Source organism: Carassius gibelio, chromosome A9 (assembly GCF_023724105.1).
Source record: "Carassius gibelio isolate Cgi1373 ecotype wild population from Czech Republic chromosome A9, carGib1.2-hapl.c, whole genome shotgun sequence".
Classification (NCBI taxonomy): domain Eukaryota; kingdom Metazoa; phylum Chordata; class Actinopteri; order Cypriniformes; family Cyprinidae; genus Carassius; species Carassius gibelio.
Genome location: NC_068379.1, coordinates 4335645 through 4353547, shown reverse-complemented (window position 1 = coordinate 4353547; position 17903 = coordinate 4335645). Strand labels below are relative to the sequence as shown.

Genomic DNA, 17903 nt, shown 5'->3' with positions numbered 1-17903 from the left:
AACATCATGTTGCAATAATTTTAGAGTGATTTTTATTTGGCTATGTTGACTTGAGAGCATTGAGGCAGATGTTCCAACAGCAGATTCCCTGATTTAAACTAAAGAAATATGCTGTTAAAGTTGGTAAGTTCTATTCCTTTTCATGAATCAGTTTAAACTATATGTTAAAATATTTTAGTAAAAATTAGTATAAATAGTAATATTACTGAATGCAAATAAAAAATATAAATGTAAAAGAATGAGAAATATTTTCATTAAATATTGCCATATTTAAAGTATTTCATTCAGTACTTTCAAAGTATTTTCAGAGAAAATACATAAATATCAAGATAATCTCTACAGCTCAAAAGTTTGTGGTCAGTAAGATTTTTGTTTTTTGTTTTTAAAGTCTCTTAAGACATTTACAGTATTTTTACAAAAATACATTAGACAGTTTAGAGTAATTTGCTTTAAAAATGTCATTTAACTTCATAATATGCTGATTTGATGATCAGCAAACATTTCTTATTATTATCAATGTTGAAGACAATTTTGCCAAAACCTTTTTTTTTTCAGGATGCTTAGTCAAAAAAAAAGTTCAAGAGAACAGCATTTATTTGAAACATATATTTTTTTTTTACATGAAATATCTTTACTGTGACTTTAATGCAAATTGAATGCATGCTTGCTGAATAAAAGTATTTATTTTATTTAAAAAAAATATGAATATGTAATAATAATATTATGTATTATGTAAATATGTAATAATAATATTATTATATATATTATAATAATATTTTTTGACTATTTCACCCAGCCCCTCTACATGGTCCATGCATCTCTAATGGAGTCTAATGGCACCCAGATGCTGACCTGTGAGAAATCTACTCTGAGAATTTGTGCCCATGTGATTATCTGCTTTATCTGCTATGCATATATAGACCTAACACACTCTGACTGAGATATTAAAACACACACACACACACACACACACACATAAATAGTGTCAACGCTGCAGCATCGTCAACCACAGATCTACCTCTCTGTCTTTCTTCGTACGCACAGACCCTCTCGACCTCTCTCCCACACCCACATGACTTTGCAAAAATGCCTGACCACCGTTTTTTTTCTTCTCTGAGAAACACGCTTTCGAAATGTCAGTAGCTTGTTTCCGCTCACACGCCCACACGCACGCCCCGGCCCCTCTGTAATCACAGAGCACCAGGGTAAAGGCTGACAGGGAGTGCATGGAGAACAGGTCAACAAAATAATTTAAAACTCTAAGAAACTAGAATAAAGGCTGAAGGGGAGGGAAGAGAGAGAGATGAAGAATGGTGTAAACAAACGGCTGTGGCCAAGACGCTAATGATATGGCAACAGTCCAGTCACTGAGAACAAATACTTGACATATGACCATCATTACTTTTTTGTTAGAGGTGAAGTGTGTCATTTTTTGATGATAAAATGCTTTCTCTTTTCTGAGCTTAAAGGTGAAGAGTGTAATTCCCGTGTCACTACCTGTGCTGTGGTTTTATCAAAAGGTTCGTTAACCAACTACAGTTGCTGTTTTCCCAAACCATAGTTTCAACAAACGTTAGCAAACAACATTGCAAAATTGTATGGTTGGAACCAAAGCTCTTGACCTGTGGGTAAAAACATAGTTTCTTACTAAAATTACATTCAGACTTCATGCTCATGAGCTCTTGGGTGCAGTACATACAATATTAACGATTCATAAAAGATGAATCACTGTCTGGCTATCTGAGATTTTGGTATGGAGATCCAAATTTTTTTTGAAGTATTACAGCACACCATGAGCATATATTAGCACTGTTTCTTGATTGCTTTTTGCATCTGATTGAGAAATTATGATACAGAAATTATGACGTGTTGTCAAAACAGCACATATCTTTCATTCTATTTAACTACACATTGTAAAAAATAAATAAATATTGTTTCAAATGTTAACTTTATCGTTAACCTCTAGATGGCATTGGCTGATGGGTCATTAATGCAAACTGATGATATTCAGAGCATTAATCTACTTGGCACAAACTGATTGGTTCATGTTGCACACTCAAATAGCTGGTTAGCATTTAATATAACAATTTGCAGCGTGCTTTTAGAGTTCCTCCGAAACCCTCCACCCTCCCCAGCTCCACCTGTATAGATCTGCCAGGGGTTATTATATGTGCTAATTGTACAGCAGCAATATGTCTTAAATACTCACAACACCATATCGGCATATGTATTGGCAGTAGCAAGTGCCTACTTGCTTTGCAAAAGCAGCAATGATCTACAACAACAGAAGCAATTCAGCAGCAGCAGCAGCATTTTGCAGATCTGTTCCGCCAAGACCAGATACATTAACATTGTCACATCCTTTACCAGGCTAAATAGCCCCTCGCGGACGACTGCCGCGCACAAACAACAACCAAACACAAAATAAAGCCCGACCTGGTCCTCTCTCGTCCTTCACTGTCATCGCTCCTCTTTTGTATCCTTCCGATCTCCTCCGTGGGACTCGAGACCGGTGAGTGGAGCAGGTGTCGCTCCGTTCCCACGGCTCTCGGCCCCGCCCCACTCGTCACAGTAAGAGTTCGCCTTAAAATTTTACGTTTAAAAACACTATAGATGATAAAAAAGAATAAGCTTGATTTTCTTTCTCAGCACTCTGCTTCCGTGGCAAGTTTGTGGCTGCAAAGTTTCAGCTATAGAAACATGCAACATCCGGTAGGTGTCGCTCGCTCGCTCTCATTGGCTATCGTGAGTACCACGTTGATATTTACGATTTCAGTTCGGGGACACGCCGTCTCGATTGGGAACAGTTAAATAATCAATGCATTTCTTTTTCTTTCTTTCTTTTTTTTTCAAGTTGATGAACAATAAAATCATTGACAGTTAGTGGAGGCTAGAGATTATTCGTTATGAAATTTTAAATATGGATATTTTTCTAACACAAATGCATCGATTCACTTCAGACGGCCTTTATACACCCCCCTGAGCCGTGTGGAGTACATTTTTAATGGATGGATGCACTTTATTGGACTTCAAAATCTAAACACCCATTCACTACCATTATATAAAGTTTGGAGGAGCCAGGACGTTTTTTATTATAACTCCAGTTGTATTCGTCTGAAAGAAAATCGTTAACTGGCTTGAGGGTGAGTAAATCATGCGGTAATTTTACATTTTGGGTGAACTATTCCTTTAAGTACACTTTTTATCATGCAATAAGTGACTGATTTTAAACTGTGTGCATCATATGGATGATAACTTGAAATGACATCGAAGACAAAAATAAGAAGAGAGAGAGAGGCTCTTAGATGTGCCACATGGACTTCTGTATTTGCGTGAAACAAACTAAATTTATACACACACTGCAGCTATGAAGGATTTAACATTTCTTCAGACGTATCTCACTCTTACACTATTGTCCTAAAGTTTGGAGCTGTAAGATTTTTATTTATTTATTTTGGATACATAATCTGCAAGGATGCATTCAATTGACATTTATTATGTTACAAAATATTTCTATTTTAAATAAATGTTATTCATCAATCCTGAATTTTTTTTATAACGGTTTCCACAGAAATATTAAGGAGCGAAATTGTTTTCAACATTGATAATAATGTTAACTGAGCATCAAATCAACATATCAGAATGATTTCTGAAGGGTCATGTGACGCTGAAGACTGGAGTTATGATGATGAAAATTCAGCTTTGCACAGGAATATATCACATTTTAATATTTTTTTGCATCAAATTTTTGCATCAAAGGAAGGAGTTAAATAAAAAATATATATTCAAGTAGAAAACAGTTGTTTTAAATTGTAATAATGTTTCATAGAATTAAGGTTTTATAGTATTTCTAGTGAAAAAAAAAACTGAATTGTTAAGAGGAAGCAGATTCAGAACCAGAACAACTTGTTTTCATCCCTACAGATTTATGTTTCTCATGCATGATTGAGGTGGCACTGTTTTCCAAACCGGTCTAAAGTTTCACTAGGCTAAGTTTTCACATGTATGTAGTTAGGCTTTATCTTGAATGATAGTAGTTTTATTGGATGTCTTCATAGCCTCACCTGTTGGTTTGGCTCTGACAGGAGCCGTTTGTGAAAGAAACGGTAATAGCAGGGACTGGGGACAGATGAGTCTCTACCTGTTGCTACCGCTGACTACTGTGCCATGAGCCACAGATCACCCAATGACACGCTCACAAAGTCATGTGACCACAGAGCAGCAGCCAATCAGACGGCCCTGTAATCTGACGGGGGCATCTCAGGAGCTGGTCTGATTGGCCGTAATTGAGGAAGTGATGCTGTTGCTGTAGTGAGGGTGGAGGATGAGTCATCGCTACGGCTAATTTTAGCTGCACAGCACAGTCAGCGGGTGCTTTGGGTTATTTTCCCACATTGTTTTAGGAAATCAAACATCTGTTATCAGAGACTACTTATCAGTCAGAGTCAAAGCGGAGAAAGAAAAATGACTAAACAGTGGCACTGAAAAATGAATCGTATGCAGCCAATCACTGTGTCCTGGTGAAATACTTTGATGCTTGTAACTTGTATGTATGTATATATACATATATATTTTTTATTATTATTTTTTTTTATTATTTGTTGTTACTTGTCATCATTTTTTCAGATTTAATGCAGATTTTTTTAAGGGAATAGTTTACAAAAACATAAACATACAGAAAAAAAGCAAGCTAAAATGACTACATTATAGCACTTTTATTTAATTATTTTCTTTTTCAAGAAAAAAATTGAAAAATCTAGATGTCATAAAAACAAGAATTTAAAAAATGAAAAATAAAAGCTAAAATAACCACGTTATGGTACGATTGTGTTTTATTTTTTCATTTTTCAACAGAAAAATTTAATATGTCTTGAAAACAATGTACATGATAACAGAAGTGTCTAATCTTTATAGTGTGAATAATTTATAGAAGTGAAATAATCTTTATATCTTCATACATTTAGCAGAGTAACTTTTATATATATATATATATATATATATATATATATATATATATATATATTTTTTTTTTTTTTTTTTTTTTTTTTCAGCAAAAGAAAGTTATTTATGTGAAAATGTATGATGACAGAATAAAAATTTTTGGGCGAAATAATCCCTTTATGTTTTGTATCTATATTTATATCTTTTATGTTTGGTCTTATTCTTGTATTCAAATATCTTGACACGTTTAGCAGAGTCTGTGAGGTCGGTTTGACTCGTGTCCTTTTGCAGGCATGTCATATTCAGCAGAAATAGACCCTCTCGCAACTGAACTTGTGGGGGAAGGAAGAAGGGCATAATAGACAGGATGTGACATCAGACGAGGGGTCAGACTGGCCCTGTAGGCCACCCTATTGAGCTCTTCCTTTTCTTTAGTTCTTCAGGAGGATATGACTTCAATGTCTGAGCATGTATGTTATGTAAAGATGGTGAGCACAATCATCGCTCGCTTTCAGGAACGCTTCCACACAATGCATGGCACTCAACGTCCACAATGACATCATGCTAGAGAACTGGCTGTTTTTGTGTCGTTTCCATAGCAGATTTTATTTTATTTGTTTTATACATTTCACAAGCTGGTTGTTGAGTAGTGGAGATGCAGCGTATGGGACATTTTTAGTATAGACATTGACTTCAAGTTATATACATATGTGCTATAAAGCCTGACGAGTTTAACTCTGTGACTTCAAGTTTCTGCTTTCTTGTTCTCTGTCCACAGAAGGATGAGGTGTATCTGAATCTGGTGCTGGACTACGTCCCGGAGACCGTCTACAGAGTGGCGAGACACTACAGCCGCGCTAAGCAGACCCTTCCCATGGTTTATGTAAAGGTGCGGAGTGTTCCTGTTGTGTGTTTGTGTGAGTGATGTGTACGTCCTGAATGAAAGCCTTGGGTTTTGTTCTCGCGGGAGTCTGCGGGTCAGCCGAGTGTGTGTTGGCATGTGTTCCCCCTCCTCCCGAGCAGTTCTGCGTCACCAGTGTCTTGACTGCTGTGATGACATCATCACTGCTTTGTGCCGCGTCCTGAGCTGTATCCTTCCTGCTATTGGCAGGATGCGACATAAATAGTCAAACACACACACACACAATATGTGTACAGATAAAAAGATATGGGAGAACTTTCCTCTTAGAAGTTAAATCAGTGGTTCTTCACCAGGAGGTCAGGGCCTCAGCACACCTCCAATTAATGATTTAAGATAAAACAAACATTTAAAAAGTGATTTCTAAACTTGAAAAAATCATGCAAATTAATAGAATTTTGTAGCACCGTGGGAATTTTTATGAAGAAGATATTCTGAGCTCTAAATGAATATTTAACTAAAAAAAAAATGAGTTTTTGTAGAGAAATGCATAATGGTGTCATTACACATCCTTACCTATTTACTTTCTTTTATTTGTGGAACAAAATTTTTTTATTTTTTAAGACTTTTGTGGCAACTTCTTTGCATATAATGAATGTGAATGGGGCTCTTTCAATCATAAAAACACCATAAGATAATCATAAAAGTACTCCGTATGACTCGTGAACTATATTCCAAGTTTTGGTGATGAACAGATCAAAAATCATCAATCACTAATAATCTGTCAAAGTTCTAAAAATAGACCAATGGATGCGATAAAATGCCACTGATGTCAGTGCAGCTGTATTTGCGTTATATTATTCAGAATAGTCAAATGGACCACCTTTATGATCCTTAAAAAGGACTGTGGTGGTTTTTAAGTCATTTTCAACACCAGTCCCCATTGACCTTCATTATATGTTACACAGCAGCCATTATGTTGTTCAAAAATTCACCTTCTGTGTTCCTTGAAAAAAAAAAATCCAATTCAAAACAGTGTATCTGGAGGATTATTATTAGATTTTAATTAAATTGTTAAAAACAATTATATTATGCCGGGTAATTTTAGGGTAATTTGTTTTGCGAGCTGTTTTTATGACTGCGTTAGTAACCTGATGACTCTTATCTTCCTCGCTACAGTTGTACATGTACCAGCTCTTCAGGAGTCTGGCCTACATCCATTCCTTTGGGATCTGCCATCGGGACATCAAGCCGCAGAATCTGTTGCTGGACCCAGACACGGCCGTGCTCAAACTCTGTGACTTTGGCAGGTCAGTTGGCTTTTCGGATAACCTTTCAAAGGTGTATCGCGGCCCTAGTGGATCTGTGAAGTGCGTTTAACTGGTAATCCCATATTACACCTCACCGGAGGCTCCAGATGGTCTCGCTATGCTCGGAGATAACTGTGCTGACTTCAGCCTTTCTCATTTAACCTGCTTTTCACATTTGTCTGCATAAGAATACTGGTAAAGGTTTTAGGTGAAGTGATATTCGGGGATCTATTTCTCACTTGCCTTACACCTGCTGGCTGTAAACTAGGGAATGTGAATCTGCCGTTTGTTAATGAACACCTTATACTGGGGACTTAGAGAGATGTTCCCCCTGTGACGGTCTGTCTTTTTGTTCGCAGTGCTAAGCAGTTAGTACGTGGGGAGCCCAATGTTTCCTACATATGCTCACGCTACTACAGAGCCCCCGAACTCATCTTTGGAGCAACCGACTACACCTCCAGCATAGGTACATGAGCTTTAACTGTACTACCATGCAAATCATTTCTGCTTCAATAAACTACTCCTCCATTATGCTGCTATCACTTCTTATCAAGGTAAATATGCAAATTCATGCCAAAAGTGACTCTTGTGAAAAAAGAAGTACACTAGTATTTTTATTTTTTTAAAGAGTACATAAATGATATACTGAAGTGTAATCTAAATATAATTGCATGTTAATTGCAATTAAATACAAATGTATTACATTTTGAATTATATTAAATGCAATTCGATGTTTTGGTAACACTTTTTCTGTGAAGCCCCTTTTTATAAGAGTATTCGTAAGGCATCATAATGATAAAGAAAAACGTATAATATGTTGTTTCATCTCATAAATAATCATAAAAACTATTATAAAACATTATAAAATGTACTTATTTGTGTTCATTACTTTTATGAGTATGATTATTTATAACGCATCATAAACGCCGCAACATTTACTTAATTTGTAATGAATGCTAAGTCTCATATCTTGACGTTATTTATTGAAGATCTCTACAGTATCTTACTGACATTACAATAAATATTGTTAAAATCAGATGTGCCATATTACACAGATATCTGATCTTATGGCTGTTTAAGTAAAAATATTTATTATTATTATTATTGTTGTTATTATTTATAAGTGGTCTTTGTCTGCTTTATGTAAAGTAACAAGTTAACAATGGCAAGATATGAGACTTATAATACATTATAACCTTGGGAAATATAATCCATTGTAAGTTCATTGAATGCATGGTGCTCATAGTGTTTAGGATAGTGTTTGGTGTCAGCCCTCCCTCACTCTCCCTCTTTCCCTGCAGACGTGTGGTCAGCTGGCTGCGTGCTGGCCGAGCTCTTGCTTGGACAACCCATTTTCCCCGGCGACAGCGGAGTGGATCAGCTGGTGGAAATCATCAAGGTACTGGCGCCACTACACCGCCACTTCTGTCTGAGATTTAATCTCAGCGTTTGCATGAGTTTATAGGAAGAGCAACAATTGCAGAGCCACACTCAGTTGATTTAGGTTTCTAGCTTTATACGAGACCGTTAGCATGATTTACGGGTGTTTCTACAGTTTTCTAAGGTGAACTCTCTAAAAACGTCTCACACTCTCACTGGTGTGTGTGTAATTACAATACATTGAAATACATTCCATGCAGGTTTTAGCAGAAATTATATTGTAGTTTGCCATAAAAAAAAAGTCTAAAACAATAAGCTTTATCCATAAAAGGTATTTGAAAACTTGATTTTAAAAAAGCACACACAATGAAAATCAGTACTGTAGCTTGGTTAAATGAGTTTTTCAGTCTAACTTTCATTTTAGATTTCATTTTCTAGAGTTAATTTTAATAACAGTGAACCCCGGAGCGTGATGGTCCTGAATCAGCTGTGCTCCTGTGCTGTGATCACGACTGGTGTTTGTGTGTGTTTGTGGTCTCAGGTGCTGGGCACTCCTACACGCGAGCAGATTCGGGAAATGAACCCAAACTACACCGAGTTCAAGTTCCCGCAGATTAAGGCCCACCCATGGACTAAGGTGAGTAAACAGGTACAGGCCAACTGTTTTCTACTTCTAGCACAGCCGTCTCCCACCTCCGGCCGTCATCTCCACTCACTGTCCTGACTCCATTCGTGACGCGACTCGCCGACAGCACTTCATTATTGTTCTTAGACACACACTTCTCAAGTAGTTGATGAAAGAAGAAGGAAAACTTCAGTCCAGATTGTGCTCTATCTGAGCTCTGTTGTGATGGCTAGCCAAGTGACCTTATACAGTCTATTCTGAATCCTAGTGAGCTGCCTACGTAGGAAACCTGGTTCAGAAAATGTAGGTGGAATAAATATGTTGCCGCCTTAGCTTGATTTAGAAGAGAGAAGGCGGTGTGTCAAGATTTAAAAAAAAAAAGCTGACATTATAAATATGGAAATATACTATATGTGTACTACATAGTGCTATTATGGTTCATTCAATACTAAATAAAATCCAGAAATAAAAAGTTTTTTATATTTAGGCAGTTTACGAGGGTTTGGAACGGAGCTGATGTCACATCCTCATGTCCATTTGTCCATTTGATTTGAATGACATCACCAGACATGCTTTCTACATTGCTTGCTGACTTCATTACACTTTTTACAATTGTTGTTTACCTCTGTGGTATATATTTTAGATTTTGGGTATGCACAATTTTTTTTTTTTTAAGTTTGGGGTCAGTAAGATTTTTTTTGTAAAAGCGGTTGATACTTTTAATCAGCAAAATTTGTCGAATTGATTAAAAGTAGCAGTGAAGACTTCTATAATAGACTTTTATATTACACAAATAAATACTGTTCTTTCGAACTTTCTATTAATCTAACGATCCTGAAAATTGAACACTGAAAATAATATGAAATGTTTTCTGAAGGATCATGTGACACTGAAGACTAGAGTAATGATGCTGGAAATTCAGCGTCGCATCACAGGAATAAATTATTACATACATATTTACTGTCGTTTTTTACTGTAGATCAAATAAATGCCACCAAATGAGCACAAGAGACTTCTTTCAAAATTATAACACAGTCTTCCTGACCCCAAACTCTTGAACAGTGGAGTATGTTATGCCTTGCAACTGAATCTGTTGTCATGTACGTCAAACTGAACTTGCTGAGTCGTTTGAAAATGCAGTTGAAGGACAGATGAACTGTTCCAGATGGACACTGGTAATAATCTTGATACTTTTCTTTAGTTTGATTACAAAGGGAGGTTTACACAAACAAAATCTCATTTTATTTATTACTTAAAAAAAAAATCATACTTGAAAATAACGATACAGATATCAAATTGATATTTTGGTGATATTTTGGTGATATTTGGGCTGTAGTGCAGATTAAGTATAATGGCAGGATCTCTCAGCTGCCCCCTGGTGCTCAATGTGTGTAGTGCACGACTGAGCTGCAGGGTGTGTTTAGTTTATCCTGCTTCCAATCAGACCCTCCCTTCAACACACGCTTACCTTCTGCTCAGGATATGCCCCAGTGCATGTGACGCAAACACCTTGAAAGGCTGAAATGCCTTCCTTTTCTTCTGCTTCAAGTTAGCCAGAGCTAGTTTACCAAAAAACTGTTAATTTATAGTGTAATAATAAGTTAGATATAAACAAGTCTTATTTCAATGATTGCACGTCTTGCTCCGCTGAAGACAAACACTTTAAAGAGTTGGCTACAAAAAGCAAATTAACATTTCGTCCTTATAACTCATAAAAAAGTATACAGTTCCTTTAATGTGATGCCATAATGTCAGACTGGCACCTCATTTATAAAGATGTGCATATAATCATCCTAAACGTGAACGGGAGATAATTTGCTAAATGAGTCATAGATGATTCAGTTTCTTATGAATGATTCATAAAACTTCCATAGCTCAAGGCATGTCGTGGCTTAATCGCAAATCATGCGAATGAGTGATCTTTCAAATGGAATGAAGAAAGCTTATGCAAAATGTAAAATGTTATAATGCGTGGTTATTCATTCAAAAGCAATGCACATTTTTTTATTATGCCATTATGTTAGTGTTATTACTATGTTATTATACACGTAGCAAGCAAACTCTACAATAAAGTGTTGCCGTTCATCGATACTTAATTAAGACAATATACATCTTGGTTATAGACTCTTACTAAGCTAATGGAATGTCTCTGCAGGTGTTTCGGCCGCGCACGCCTCCTGAAGCCATTGCTTTGTGCTCGCGGCTGTTGGAGTACACGCCGACCGCTCGACTGACCCCGCTTGAGGCCTGCGCTCACTCCTTCTTTGATGAACTGCGGGATCCCAATGTCAAACTTCCTAATGGACGTGAGAAACCATCCTTATTCAACTTCACAACTCAAGGTATGGCATGATTTTGCATTTGCTTGTATGAAGAAAAGGTGCTGTCAAATGTAAAGTAATCAGCTTTTTAATATGTTTTCTTTTTTTTTCGTTTGGCTTGACTCAGAGCTGTCCAGTAACCCATCCCTGGCCTCTATCCTAATTCCTGCTCATGCACGTAACCAGACAGGAGCCTCTACCCCCACCAACGCTTCTGCCACCTCAGGTCAGCCTTTGCTTTAGACGCTGTTCGTGCTCATCTGACATCCCTTGTGTTCTGGAGATAGCTCACTCTGAGACACTGTTCATATGTCTTAGTGCTTTTAATGAACAGGGGTTTTGTGTCAAAGTTGTTACTGACTGTTTGACTTTAATCAATGACATAAAAATGGACAGAGTATAGAAGAATTAATAACACATGTTGCCTATCCATCAAAAGTAATAACATATTTCCTTCTTCCTTTTCAAAAAAAGTTTCAAAATATTTTTAAATGGAAATTAAGGGGAGTCGCAGCACACGACGTTGTACAACCAGTGTTGTTACTCTATAAAAAAACTATAAGAAACTATTTAAAAAAAATGTTATTGAATCAAAGTTAATATAAAATAAAATGTCAATATTAGACTATGAAAAAAATGTAAATGTTGCATTGGAAACTAACTCAAAATAGGTTTGAATAGATTGATGTAATGAAATGGCTCAAACTGAATTTAAAGCTAAATAGATATATAAAAAATAAAAATAAAATCATAAAAAATCTTATAATAAATGCTGTATTGGTATTTAATTAATACTGTTACATAATTTAACAAATATCATGACAAAAAAAGTAATCAAATTAATAATAATACCTTAAATAGGCTTGTCTTGTCAAATTATCAGATTTTTTTATAGAAGCTTTTTTACAGAAGTCTTTAGTGCTCATCTATATGATATCATTTGTGGTTTTATGCCTTTTCTGCATTAAAATAGACTGCCAAACTGCTTATTTAAACGTATTTTAAATGCAAATTTAATAACAATGTAATTATTTTAAAAAGGCTTTTAAATAATTTTATTATGATACAAAGACGGTTGTATCATGCTGACATTTAAAAAAAAAAAAAAAAAGATTAATCATATACAAACTGCATTCTAATCAGTACTTGCATAAATTGCATTGTGAAATTCTTTTTGAAGAAATGAATAGATATGACAGTATATAACATACAATATATTCTAATAACAATGTTTTTTCTTTGTGTCCAGATGTCAATAGTGGAGATCGCGGTCAGACCACAACTGCAGCCTCTGCCTCCGCCTCCAACACCTCAACCTGAGAGCCCCAGCCAATCAGACCTGACCCTGCCTCCGAGGCCACGCCCACCCTACTGCTCACCAGCTTATCGGGCAGGATTCGAGTCATGTAACCGCCACTCTTATTCAGACTGCAAGAGCCAACAACCTTCATTTATGATTTTTTTTTTTTTTCGTTCAGAACGAGTTTAAAATGATACGTGTGGAATAGCCTCGTCGAGTGTAATTCACAAGAGTGACAGAGACAGAGAAAAAGAGAGAGCAGCTGGGAGGGTTAAACCACAAATCCTGGTCTGTGACCAGCCGGAACTTTTTTTTGTTTTTCATTCTCAGAGGACAATCTTATTATGTAAGCAATCCGGTAGCCAGATCCATCCACTTCCGTTCGCATCTGGGCTCCCCTTCTCTCACCTGGACACCTTCTCTCCCTTTATACTGTCCTGGGCCTTTAATAGCGCATGGCTTGAATTTGGTTGGGAGCACCCCATGTATACAGTACACATATATATACATATAGTGTGTATATTTATATATATATATGTATATGTATGTATATGTATTGGGTGAAGATGATGCAAGCATTCAAAACTAGAGGAAATATTGTATCTAAGCGTATCTAACAAACACAAGGCACTGTACAAGAGGTATAAATATAAAAAACGCATGTCAACCACAAAGACAACAGAGAAATACTCTGTTACAGGAGTTTTAAGTCGGCTGAATCTATTTTATCTTGTTTTATAAAATGGGCGGGCTGTAGGGGAGGGGCAAACCATTTGATTGACAGGTGAGATGTGTGTCTCCATCTCTGTGTTTATGTATGATTTATACATACACGGTTTATTTATTTTTATATATATATATATATATATATATATATATATATATATATATAGATATATATATAGATATATATATAGATAGATCTATATCTAGCATCATCAGAATCCATTACAGTTTGGCCGCTGACTGAAATGATACAGTAGTCTGCTGTTTTCAGTTAGCCATTAGAAATCACCTTCTGTCCTGATTTCCTCTGGTTATTTATTGTCGCGTGTGTGTCGGTGTCGTGATGTTCAGATCCATTGTTCTTATGCACACAGCTAAACATAAAGAACACATGAAGAAACGCATCGATGTGGCGCTGACTTCACAGAGACTGTGTCTGTGCTCCATTCGCGATGTTAAACTGAAATGGCTGTGTTGTTTTAACCACTACTTTTTTCTTCATCATGTCTCGGCATAGCTTACAGAAAGACGTACTTTTTTCCTTCCCAAAATGTCTTAATGCGCAAAGCATGGCAGTATAAGAAAACGACAGTCGTGTATATACAGTACAGCACAGTTGCTCCTCACCAAATTCTGGCTTTTACTTTGACTTTTTCTGTTTTGTTTTGATTTTTGTATAATTTGTGAGCGTGCGTGCATGTGTGAGTGTGTGTGAGTGAGTGTGTTCTGCTATGTACATAAATATGCTGACCTGAGAACTGTAAATGAGCGAAAACAAAGACGAGGGATTAAATGAAAAAAGGATCAAAGAAATAAAACAGAATTAAAAGATCAGGGCAGACATGACCTGTTTGTTGGATAGTGTAGACAAGGAGCTTGCTCCAGCCATATAGTTCAATCTTATATGTACAGTAGGTGCCAGCTATATTATTGTAACTATAACTAGTAATGTATAGTGTATCTATAGTTTGGAGTGCCTTTGCTTCCATACACTTCCTGTCCCTAGACCACGCCCCTTCCTGTGACCCTCTGCAGGTGCTGTTGATTGGTCAAGTCTGAATGACTGACAGCTGACTTCATTTACTATCAGAAACCACATTCAACGGCATTTCTGTAGATGTTTTTCCTCACTTCTTTTTTCTCTCTCTCGAGTTCGGCACAAAGGTGTTTTTGTGTGTGGAGGAAGTCATGTTCCCGTGGAGTTTATCGCAATGTATGTTCTGACACTCGTTCCACTACCAAAGTGAACCAACTCTGAGTGTGCTGTGATGTAACTGCGACATCCCAGGGGCAATAATAATGATTTCTTTGTGTGTCCGCTCGTTGGCCAGCTGACAGTACGTGGTAGAGATGTCACGTAGCTCCCGCCGGACCCTCAATGTAAAGCTTGCTTGTAAGATGCGCATTCACAGATGTGTTGCTTTCCATGAATGGTGTGACCACGTCATGTGACTACAGTTAGAGTAAGAATGTAAAGACGCAAGGTTTAAAAACAATTGCCAAAAAAACAAACAAAAAAAAAACAATTGTTTAAGGACTGTGGGCTGAATACAGACTATCGCATTACATACACTTGTTGGGAAAACAGTTGTCTTGGTTTAAAATGGAAAAAAGGAATAAAAATAAAAAAAACAAATACAACATGTATAACATTAATATTACTTGAATGCCTCTGTTTGTGACTGAAATTTTTATTTTATTTTAAATATATTCTTTTTCTGTGAAGGTATGCTAAATGTCTCCTCTCCTTGTAAATATGCCCGTTTTGGTCCTTGGTGTGACTTGGATTCAGAGACTAGTTACCTGGTACTGTAATTTGCATTAAATAAAGAGTAGGATAGCTTGGAAATGACCCTGCATTTGCCACGCGTCTTTCTTTAATCCCTAAAGTCAATCCATTTAGACTAAAGTGCAAGGAAATGTCTCTCTTTTTCTTCACTCTTGCTTAATATGTTTAAAGGTGATTGTGGTAAGTGCCTGAGTTCAAATAAAAAAAAGCATTTTAAGTTGCTTTGGATAAAAGCATGTGTTATAGCCTACTAGCGTTCAAAAGGTTGGGGTTAATTGGTTTCTGAAGTATCATGTGGCTGGAGTAATGATGTGGAAAACTCAGGAATAAATTACGCTGTAAAATATATTCAAATATCAAAAAGTCTTAATTATGATTTAAAGAGGTCTTAAATTTATAGTTTAATGTGACGATTAAACTTCAAAAGGTTATTATTATTTCATTGAATAAACAAGGGCTCTGTAAGCTTCAAAGACCCTGCTGCTGCTTTGTTTACTGCTGTTACCAGGGCAACAGTTATATTTCTGCGTTCGGAAAGCGCCTCCTGCTGGAAGCGAATGAATTTGCATTTTCAAAAAGCCCTTCTGTTTTTGTTCAGACCAATGTGAAAATCAACCCGTTTTTTTTTTTTTTTACACTGCAAACAAGCAGAGTTGTAAATCTGATCTGGTGGTTCGACAAGATTATAAATACATTATAAAATTCTAGACAATTAAGACAGTAAATTATATTTGTGTTAATTAATATAATAGTTTATTGATAATGGTTTAAATTAATAATTGATACGTTTGACTCATTTATTCAAAAAATGATTTAAATGCTGAAATGTGAAGTTTATCTTTTTATAAACCTTTATGTTTTTGTGAAAACCTGTATATGAACTGTAAATCATGCTTTTTACAATCATTTTACAGTTATGTAACCATGCTGACCTTTTGCGCTCATATGGTGTTAATGTTATTTGTTTAGGTCTTAAAAAGTCTTAAACTTGAGCTTAAAAATCCTGCAGAAACCCTGTAGAAAATAAATGGTTACACAGTTAAAGATTCTACACACATGCTCGTAAATTGTACATTTTATTTTCCTGAGCGGGACATATACATCTTACTCTGCAAATAATCACTGTAAAGACAGAAGACCTGAGTGCACTGTGTAGAAATGATTCCTGTTGTGACAAGTTTCCTCACAATATATCAGACAGGAAAAAATAACTGCTTAATCTAAACAGGATGCTAGTATGAAGGCATTTATAGAGTCACCTGACATCTGAATACTCTGATAATATGTATTAAAATTTATAATAATTAAAGAATATTTTCCAAAAATACTGCACTCCTGGTTTGAACCCTAAACACCTGCTCTACACTGTCATGTCACATCCACATGACACTAGCTCACAATCGTCACATTGATTGTTTTGTAGCTTTAATGACAAAATGAACCACAAAAGGTCCAAATGACCTTCAGATGCTTTCTGATGTCTGTTTAGTAACTTAGCTTTAAAACATGAATGTAGTAAGTGAAAAAGGTTACGCTCACAGCTGAGTGTAGAATATTAAAAGGCAATCGCTTCTCAAGAAAGTGTCTGTGTGATGAACTCTTGCAGCCTCCATGAAATTCCGAATCTTCAGAATTGTAGACATTCATATGTTGCGCAAAATACAGCAAGCTTTTTTTTTTCTAGTAAAGCATTCACAACAGACCAGTTAGCACAACTCTTTTGTTCCCCAGCCACATATCAGAGTGAATCTCACAAAACCTGACAAGAACATAATCCATGCCCAAAATCAAATCGCATACTTTGCATAAAAGCCTATTTTTCCCATACTCATTCCTGTAATGAAAAATAATTATGGAAATGTAACAATGCTATTTTTTTTTCAATATGTAGAGTAAATTACGATCTGAACATGATCTTTATGAGATTCATAACTCCGTTTACATTCTAATCTGGAAAATGCCTGAATCAAATATAGCTATTCACATATGACGCCGTCACTGATATTAAATAACCTGAACACAACACACCTTGAAGCGCTAAACTTATACGACTATTTTGCATTTCGCAAAATTAATAATAAATAAACCGATTCATCAAGGCAGACTATTAGCACTATATGTATATCATATCATCGTTTTATACGTTTGTGATCTAATGCTGCCATGATAACTTTCTCTTACAGCATTTTCAAGCTTCATTCATTCAGTGAATGTAAGAGATGTTATGTGCCATCCTACATCTGCTTATGAACCAAAAGTTTGCTCGTGAGATAAACTCATACACAGTTACATTTAGTAACACACTTATAAAATGAGAGTTTCACATCTGCAGTGTGCTGTTCTTTATCAGTAGTCACAGTCCTTGTCTTGAATATATTTCAGTTCGTAGTGTCCTCAGATGAAGGTCAACGCAGCTGGTGATAAGAGAGTTCAGGAGTTCACCTGCTCTGTGAAGGCTTAGCTGTCTTTGCTTATTATTTCCAGTAAAAGCGGAGACACTTCAGGCTGAATGTCCTGGATTTTCAGCACTTGTTTCGTGTACTCTTCATTCATGCTCCTCATCTCAGTCAGGCACGCCATGATCTTTGGGAACAGCAGACTAGCAGAAGGGGAAGATTCAAATGAATGTGCAATCTCCTCATGAGACGGAAA

General features: G+C 36.2%; 2 protein-coding genes across 3 annotated transcripts in view; one reads left to right on the top strand and one right to left on the bottom strand.

The window, feature by feature from the left end:
• LOC128019474 (glycogen synthase kinase-3 beta) overlaps positions 1-15314 on the top strand; it is a 37582-nt gene extending 22268 nt beyond the window's left edge. The window contains exons 4-11 of one of the 2 annotated variants that reach the window (XM_052605475.1): positions 5720-5830; positions 6980-7110; positions 7470-7576; positions 8412-8509; positions 9032-9139; positions 11271-11457; positions 11564-11662; positions 12686-15314. In XM_052605475.1, the coding sequence (XP_052461435.1) occupies positions 5720-5830; positions 6980-7110; positions 7470-7576; positions 8412-8509; positions 9032-9139; positions 11271-11457; positions 11564-11662; positions 12686-12756 (912 nt within the window). In that variant the 3' untranslated portion in view covers positions 12757-15314. The remainder of the gene's footprint in view (positions 1-5719; positions 5831-6979; positions 7111-7469; positions 7577-8411; positions 8510-9031; positions 9140-11270; positions 11458-11563; positions 11663-12685) is intronic. The other variant, XM_052605476.1, reaches the window with a different exon arrangement.
• Positions 15315-16314: 1000 nt separating this feature from the next.
• The window catches only part of LOC128019475 (nuclear receptor subfamily 1 group I member 2), a 30117-nt gene continuing 28528 nt past the window's right edge, over positions 16315-17903 (bottom strand). The window contains exon 9 of the mRNA XM_052605477.1: positions 16315-17850. Within this exon, the coding sequence (XP_052461437.1) occupies positions 17709-17850 (142 nt within the window). The 3' untranslated portion in view covers positions 16315-17708. The remainder of the gene's footprint in view (positions 17851-17903) is intronic.